The sequence below is a fragment of the Priapulus caudatus genome, unplaced genomic scaffold (assembly GCF_000485595.1).
Source record: "Priapulus caudatus unplaced genomic scaffold, Priapulus_caudatus-5.0.1 Scaffold689, whole genome shotgun sequence".
Classification (NCBI taxonomy): domain Eukaryota; kingdom Metazoa; phylum Priapulida; class Priapulimorpha; order Priapulimorphida; family Priapulidae; genus Priapulus; species Priapulus caudatus.
The window spans coordinates 109993-118885 of NW_014577750.1; the positions used below are offsets into that span (position 1 = coordinate 109993).

The window sequence follows — 8893 nt, forward strand, 5'->3', positions numbered from 1 at the left end:
TGGTCCTCAGCGCTAAACTCGCACCGCTTGTCATAAACAGTGGAGCCGCGAACCCATCTAACCAAAACGTGCAAGGCTGCGGACAGCCATCATACGTGATTATTGTTTACGTTCGTAGATTATCGTTACGTCGGTCGTTGTCGCTGCAGTGTGGCTGCGCCAGTCGCCGCGACTTTGTCGTTTGTCGTTACGGTCGGTCGCTGTCGCTGTAGTGTGTCTTGGCCTTAAGAGAGCAGGTAGGAAAGCGGGATCGCGAAATTCGCTCGACGCTCGCTTCATTTCACACCATCACAACTCGAATACACATCCTACAGCTTCCATGATCTTGGTATCTATGTGTACATAAATGTTCACTTGTTTGAATCATAACTTTGGCCTTTGTTCTTACCTACTCCCGCCAGAGATATCTCGTGAAATCCTGCAGGAAATGTTCTCTCCGTGAAAATATAAAGAGGACGAGATGTCTGTTTATACACGAGTAATGGGGCGCATTGCATGCCGGGATGAGCTGCTGCCAGCCTCCGAGCTCCGTTTCGAGGCCCGCCAAGCCAAGCACAATGTGCGCGGGCATGACGTCACGCACACACGACTACAGCGATCGATCGAAAAAAGCGCCGTTAGGGATTTTCGGATGATACGTCCTCTTTACATTTTTACGGAGAGAACATTTCCTGCAGGATTTCACGAGATATCTCTGGCGGGAGTAGGTAAGAACAAAGGCCAGAGTTATAATTCGATTATGTACACATAGATACCAAGATGGGAGCTGTTGGATGTGTTTTCGTTCTGTGATCGTGTGAAATGAAGCGAGCATCGAACGAATTTTTCAATCCCGCTTTCCTACCTGCTCTCTTATTCATGTTGTTTGTGCACGCAGCACAGGGCGGGCGGGCGTGCAGTGCTTATGTGTTGCAGATGAGCATTTGACCAGCATTTACATGTGATTATAGGTGAAATAGAGTAGAGAAACATTAAGACTTTGGTACATTTCGTGTTTATTTACCATGATTTTTTTTATAGAGACGTTCCAAGTGCCTGTTGTTATGGGGGTGTGCGTTTAATACAGTACAGTACAGCTGAGAGTAGTCCGAGCCGACGCAGACCCCAGTAATGGGTACGGTATATAAACCCACACCCTCAGATTAGCAAAGCGGAGTTAAAACGTCTGCATTTGCAGACTAAGCTAGGAGGGTCTATGTCCCCCAGGGTACTGCCGGAACGTACCCTGGGTCCAGGGTACGGTCCGGTATACCGGAACGTACCCTGGTACTAAATACTACTATCTAATATGCCGGACCGTACCTCGCCTACGCCACTAACGAGTCTAGGGAAGCGCTCTTAACGTTGACCTCCTCGCGCTCTTCTTAACATTGACCCCTTCGTACTCTTAACGATTACCAGCAGGGCGGACTCACCTTGTGCGCGAACGTGCGCTCGCAGCCCGCGAACTCGCATGGAAAGCGCTTGCCGCTGTGGTAGGAGAGCAGGTGCTGGCGCAGGTTCCGCTGGTCGAAGTACGCGCGCGGGCAGCCGTCGCGCGGGCACGCGTATACCTCCCTGCTGCTGCTGTGTGTGACGGCGTGCTGCCGCAGCTGCCGCCGGTGCGTGAAGCGGCGGCTGCAGTCTCCGCACGCGTACGCTGCAAGTACACGCACGCAAACACTGCACGCTGCTGCCACCTAGTGTGCTCTCCGAGAATTATAGTTATAGCAACAATTGGAATGTAAATGCAGCAAAATGATTGATACGCACACAGAGTTGCGATGGTTAATACGTAAGGGTATAGGCGACGTATTACAAATTATATCATCCCTGAATGAACCTCCGCCCCCCAAGTGTTTGAAATCAAATTAATTGATGGTGCTGCCACCTAGTTATAGCTACAGGAGCAACTATTTCAGTCGAAGAAACATAGTATCGATTATCAGTAAAATATATACTTGTCTTATGAGCCAAGGATTTGTGCTTGCGAAATAGTGTCCACTTATAGAACACCTGCCCACACCCTGACTCGGTACACGTTATTCCTGCCAACAGAAAATTACACACACATATTAGAACTGGTCATGCTCAGGAATTTTTACCAACATCAAACTGCATACTTCTTACAAGATACACATAGCACGAGTAAAAATTAACTTTTGAACAAGGGAGTCCCTACCCTCAAAAAGAGAGAGTCCGCAGCAAAATGAGGGAGTCCGTAGTCTGAGGTTCAAAAATCAAAATTAAAGATATTAACAATAACGCATGTGCATATTTTTAAGATTCATGCAGCTGTACGTCTGCCAAATTTTCTTTGGACATTAGCTAAAAAAATACAGTAATTCCGCGAGGCCGTGCTCCGGAACAAACTAGTTAGTACGGCAGAATTTTCAGGGAGTCACACGGACTCCTGCATATGTCAAATCAAGGAGTCCGACAATAAATCAGGGAGTATATGACTCCGGACTCCCGTTAATTTCGCACCCTGCATAGTATGTTTTCGTCTTCACGATCGCACAACCCACCCTCTTCCTACCTAGATGGACATGTTCATGTTGCTTCAGCTTGCTTGGAAGGAGGAAACGTTTCTCGCAGCCCTCATGAGCGCACCTGTAATTAAAGCACATCTGTAATTAAAGCACACCTGTAATTAAAGCACACCTGGAGCCGGTTTCACGAAGCGTGATTAACTTTAATTATGATTAAATCACTAATCATACTTAACCTCCTGTAATTATGATTAGTTAATCATACTTAAAAATCTGTTTCACGAAGCGATTTAAGTACATATTTAACTAATCACATAATTAGCCGACTTAAACATGAATTACACTGTATTCAAAATGGCGGACAACGCCAAAAGTATCTGCAAATTCGGTACATGAAAAGGAATTAATTTGCAATTATAATGACTAAATTAGTACAGCTAATCTTAAAGTATTAGCCTAATCTTAGATAATTTAAATTTCCTTGGGAAAAATTGAGTAAAATTTCAATTGTAAAATCTGCAGCGGTCACTTAAAGGGACAGTAGCCTCTAGGATTTTTACTGCCATACAACTGCTACTTACTGTATGAACAAATCCGTCTGTTACCCACATGTATTTGCTCACCAGATACTTAATTAATATGTTACACATCAACGCCTACGAAATTTGAACGGCGCCATGACACCGCGACCGTGCTGCCACCCTGAAAAAGTTGCCCGTATTTGGATTTATATTTTGCATGGTAACATGAACGAGGTGCTAATCACAAAAGTGCAATTATATTTATACCTCAAGCTATTTAAGGGCGGCGAGACGAATATTTCATTTTTAGGGCCAAACTTTATCCATATTATAACTGAAACTATATGTCGTTTATAAGGATATGTACAATCCTTTTCGCCTTTTAAATGAATAAGATAAGAAATACGCCTCGGTCTTAGCCCTTGGTGTGAAAATGGTTTGCGCAGACTTCTCAGCATCGTGCGCCTCTCTGAGTGGCGCCACCGCGTTGTAATCAAACTGTAAGTCGTAGTTTTAAAACATTTTTTAAAAAATATTTCTCAAGAGCCGATTGAACCATGAACTTTTTTTATGCCTCAATTATAAACCTAAAATTAGCTGCAAAATAACCCTATGAACCTAAGCGCGCTACTGTTCCGTAAGTAAAGCTATACTACCTACATACTACGTACTTCTAGTACTAGCAACTAATTATGATTAGTGGATTTAATCACGCTCCTGAGTAGAATTAAATATTGTGATTAACTTAATCATGCATTAAAGTTAATTACGCCTTCGTAAAACAGTCACTTCAATTTAAGTACGGGAAGTTAATCATGATAAGTGATTTAATCATGATTAAATACTTAAGTACGGTTCGTAAAACCGGCCCCTGTAATTCAAGCCTTAATTAACAACTGTAATTAAAGCACACCACCACTCACCATCTACTTCTTATATTCTATTAATAATTACATCTTACATATCACTGCAAACTATGTTATTCAATTGTATGCAAGAAAGAGGGACGAGAAGCACGTGAAAGAATTAAGAGACAGAATAAAGAGAGGAGGACGGGGCAGGACAAGAAATATTGACAACAGCTACAGGAATATGTTAAAGTGATTACGTCACGAATTTCTAGCACCATCAAGTAGTATATTTGTGTGTTATTTGTACAAAATAAAATGTATGAAAATACAATTAGTGTTTCTGTTTACTTATTTCATGCTTATATACCTGCTTTTATTATGCCCTAATTTGCCAGTGAAAACAGGAGACGCCAGGTATCTGAAACAGTACTGCGGCGGAATCAGTGTTAGACCAACAGAAATTACCATCGTCTAGCATTTTTGCAAAATTTAACCAACGTAAAACATTTTATCAGGGCTGAGATGTTTGAGGCAGATATTAGTAACGTTAGTTAAAATGGCAATTTTTTTTTACAAATTTTACCATGGAAAATTTGTGACGTAGTCAATTTAACAACAAGCATCAACTATGTCATAACGACTACGTATATTTTCTACACTGAATACATCGGATATGTACTTACGCAAATGGAAGAACACCTGTGTGTTCGTACTCGTGTTTTTTCAATGAGTGATGCTTCTTGAATTGCTTGCCGCACTTGTCGTGCTCACACTATTTAATAAATCACAATCATATATCACAGTCATTATAAACTAATCTTAGTAAATCAACCCTAATTAATCAGCAACTACCATTCTTCCAGTTTGTAATCAGAACTTCTATTAGAAGCATAGACTTTATATCATAATTCTAAATCAAATATTTCAGATATTTGAAGCCGTCCGCATCGTTCTACGATCTGATCCCATTTGAATTATTACACTAAATGTGGGCACAACACTTCAGGTGTGTGTATAATAAGTAAATTAAAAAAGATTTTAACTATTTCAAATTATTACAAATGGTAAGTTAAAAATAACATATAGTAGTATTAACAACCTTATATAATGCATGTAGATGTTTACTCTTCATGTGTTTTTGCATTGCTTGAGGGGTCGCATACACAGATGCGCACCCTGGCTCTTGACACCTGAAATTAACACAAATTTCATGTCATTTTCATTAGAAAAACTCGAAATTTCTGCATAACAAACCAGTTTAGCTTAGAAACCATAACTCTCCGAATAAGTTCCATGGATTTCATGATAACGTAAGACTAAACATATGATAAATGCAATAAAACTACACAGATTTAAACTTTACATATACTGTGTACAATGTACATACGGGTAACTCTGCCGACAGTGCTTTTCATCGTGACTTGCTTTGTGTCTCTCTAGATGCTGCCTTCTAGCATATGTCCTGTCACATCCAGCATGGTCACACACAAATGGTCGCTACAACGGTCCAAAACAAGTGTCAACAAGTAGGTCGAGTTTAGTTCTAGAGATGTGATTACTTACATACGTCATTGAAAGATTGGTGTGAGACTAATAGTTTTCTCCACCACACAAACATGTCAGGGCTTCTTATACATAAGAGCCACAGTGGCGCACCGCTGTTGACAAATTTAACATCGTCGTTGTGAAAATGTTCTCAAATGCAGTCTAAGACATTCAAATTTTTTAAATTTTGGGGAGTTCCCCCGCCCCCCCGCGCGGCCAATCACTGTCAGTGTCCGCATGTGTGGCTACAGCACCGCCTTTGAAGTCCATCCGCGCGTTTTTTCCATCCAAACGGCATGTACCTCCGTTTGTCTAAATTTTCCCCTACAGAAGAAACCCATGCATGCATATACATTACAGGCTTAGGTTCGCGAGCTGGAGAATTTCGCTCAGTCTCTTGTGTGATTTTCGGCCGTGACACAGCTCGGTTCAAACAGATACATGATGTTTTATAACAAGGCAATACACTTGTCTTAGACATACAAACAAAATGATGGAAGGCTGTTGGATGTGTAATTGTGCTGTGAAAGTGCTGAAATCAAGCGAGCGACTCGAGCGAAATTTTGCGATCGTCTGCTTTGCGCTACCTGCTAATATAAAATAAGTGTGTAAGCCCGTGCAACAGTACGCGCCGCCGACAGCAATGGCGCCGGGCAGCTGTAAATGTTGGAAATGTAGCATTTCGACAGAATTACAGGAAACCTGATCGCAATAATAGGTAAAACGAGAGTATAGAGAACATTAAGAATTTGCGTAGCTAAAGTAGATTTGTATTTAGTTAGCCATTATAGTTTTTTGAAACGCTTCAAGTGCCTGTGCGGCCGACACACGCTCATCCGACATTCTCCAAGCGCAGCTGTACGTTATATGCTTCAGAATGACTAATAAAAATATGTAACACTGGACAAGTTTGCGCAATCTGCAGATTGGTTGCCCAAGACTGCGAATGGCCTGAAATTCCTAGTTTGTGGCAAGATTCTAAATTTGGTAGGCCTGTACTGTGTATTTGGACGCTCGCGCCAGCCAAAACCTGGACACTCTAAGTTGCGGCATCGCGCGCAGCGCGCCTCTTGTTTCGCAGCATGCACACGTAGTCAGTCTGCGCATACTCGCCGCATCCGAAAACAGGATCCGGGCAAATAAACAAACACTGGCGGGCCAACGCTGGCACGTCATGGAAACATTTGATTGAGACAATTTGCAATGTTGTAAGTTAGTAAGACTCGTGTAATCGTGTCGATTGTGTGTCCAGGTTACAAGGCGAAACAAAAAAGAAACAAAAGAGCATGGGCTACTCATTTCCTACGAGCCCTGCAAACATAGATTCAAACAAAAAGAAACAAAGAAAAACAAAAGAAACATCGGCATGCGCACCTTAGGAGCGTCGCAGTTTTCGGGCGAGCGTCCAATACTACGTATCAGGCCTACAACAAACATTCATTGAACATGCCACACTGTATAATACAGCATGATTTAGTCCCGTCAAGTCAACTTCAAGGAAGGCGAACATGGTCATGGGTCCCCAATATTGCAATAAAACCGCAATGTGCATGTTTACATCAATATGATAATATAATATTATATTCAATATAATAGGTTTACGGACGTTTGACGGGTTAGCACATTCGTGTTTTATTGGGACCGCATGTCTCTATATCGACAAATTATTTTTTTTTTCTTTTTTTTTCTTTTTTTTTTGATTTTTTTTTTTTTATTTTTTTTCCTATGAACTTGAGGCGCCGTAAAGTCTAGATTGCGTGAGTACACCAGAGTGAGAGTACGAGTTCTACTAGTACTACTACTACTAGCATGAGTCGCTGAATAGACCGACCTCTCCAGTATGTGTCCTTGTGTGTATTTCCAACCTGTCCGCACGTTTAAAGTGGGCAGTGCAATTTGAAAGGAGCAAATAATAGAGTTGACATGATAAACCAAGAAATAAACAAGCTGGCACGCGTGGGCCGCCCGTGCACGACTATGCACAGTGGTGAAATTGACTTGTCGTCCCAGTATGCACCTGACTAATGAATTCGCAATGCACGCTGGGTAAAATCAATCTCACCATTGAGTGTTCTTTTAAAAACCATCACAAGCGATCCCAGGGTGTACTTGTTTCGTCGTTTTCTATATATACATATAACTTCATACGATACGTCGCAGCAAGCAGCGTGAGTACGTTACTTATTACATTATTACATAGGCGCTATCACCTATGTAAGAATACCTTCCACCTGAGCAGTGGCGACAGATTGTTCTAAGTGTGTGCAGCTCTGAACGTCTCATAAAGAAAATATGGGAAATGGTAAATAAACGACGATAATGAGTTCGGAAATGGTAGCCAAATTCTAATGTTTTGCTCTACTCTATTTCGCGGCTAAAATCAGCTGTAAATGGCCGTCAATATGCTCCTCTGCAACACACAAGAAACCGCACGCGCGCCACGCCCTGTGCTGCGGCCACAAAATTCAAAATGAATTAAGAGAGCAGGTAGGCAAAGCGGGGATGCGAAAGTATCCTCCGACGCGGCTCGCTTGGCACTTTCACACCATCACAGCTCGAATACACATCACTACGCTTCCATGATCTTGGTATCTATTTGTACACTAAATGTCACGTTGTTGAATTATAACTTGCCTTGTTCTTACTCTAACTCCGCCAGAGATATCTCGTGAAATCCTGCAGGAATGTCTCCTCCGAAATATAAAGAGAGCCGAGATGTCTGTTTATACACGAGTAATGGGGCGCATTGCCAATGCGAGGCGGTATGAGTTGCTGCCGCCTCCGAGCTCCGTTTCGAGGACATCCGCCAAGGCCAAGCAACCAATTGCGCGAGCGCATGACGTCATGCACACACCGACTACAGCGATCGATCGAAAAAAGCGGGCGCGTCTATGGGATTTTCGATGATCGTCCTCTTTACATTTTTCACGAGAGAGAACATTTCCTGGCAGTGATTTCACGAGACTATCTCTGCGGAGTAGCCGTAAGAACAACAGGGCAAGAGTTATAAATTCGAACAATGAACTTATGTACACATAGATGCAACTGGGAGCTGATCTGCGATTTTTTCGTTCTGGTGATGGTCGTGAACATGACAGCGATCGTCGATAAATTTTTCAAATCCCGCTTTCCTACCTGCTCTCTTATTCATGTTGTGTTGTGACGCAGCACATGGGCGGGGGCGCGCGTGTACTATATGCTGTTGCAGAGACATTTGACCGGCATCTTACATGCGTGATTAGTAGTGAACATAGAGTAGAGAAACGCATTAACGTACTTTGAGTAACTTTTCGTGTTTATTTACCATTATTTTTTTTATTGAGATGTTCCATAGTGCCAGGGGTAGGGGTGTGCGTTTAGATACAGTAAACAGTACTAGCTGAGAGTAGCCGAGCCGACGGCAGACCCCAGTAAATGTCAGTATATAAACCGCACCCTCAGATTAGCAAAAGCGGAGTTATAACGTCTGCATTTGCGGACTAAGGGCTCGCGAGTTGATGTCCCC

At 42.4% G+C, this 8893-nt stretch overlaps 2 protein-coding genes across 4 annotated transcripts in view; one reads left to right on the top strand and one right to left on the bottom strand.

The window, feature by feature from the left end:
• The window catches only part of LOC106812806 (transcription factor IIIA-like), a gene marked incomplete at its 5' end in the record, with an annotated part of 13051 nt that extends 5691 nt beyond the window's left edge, over nucleotides 1-7360 (bottom strand). The window contains 7 exons of the mRNA XM_014816780.1: nucleotides 1416-1639; nucleotides 1941-2027; nucleotides 2519-2592; nucleotides 4527-4615; nucleotides 4943-5033; nucleotides 5231-5340; nucleotides 7220-7360. Of these exons, the coding sequence (XP_014672266.1) occupies nucleotides 1416-1639; nucleotides 1941-2027; nucleotides 2519-2592; nucleotides 4527-4615; nucleotides 4943-5033; nucleotides 5231-5340; nucleotides 7220-7360 (816 nt within the window). The remainder of the gene's footprint in view (nucleotides 1-1415; nucleotides 1640-1940; nucleotides 2028-2518; nucleotides 2593-4526; nucleotides 4616-4942; nucleotides 5034-5230; nucleotides 5341-7219) is intronic.
• Nucleotides 7361-7397: 37 nt separating this feature from the next.
• The window catches only part of LOC106812810 (P protein-like), a gene marked incomplete at its 3' end in the record, with an annotated part of 27085 nt that continues 25589 nt past the window's right edge, over nucleotides 7398-8893 (top strand). Inside the window, 1 exon segment of one of the 3 annotated variants that reach the window (XM_014816788.1) lies at nucleotides 7398-7560. In XM_014816788.1, coding sequence (XP_014672274.1) covers nucleotides 7413-7560 — 148 coding nt within the window. 3 annotated transcript variants of the gene reach the window in all.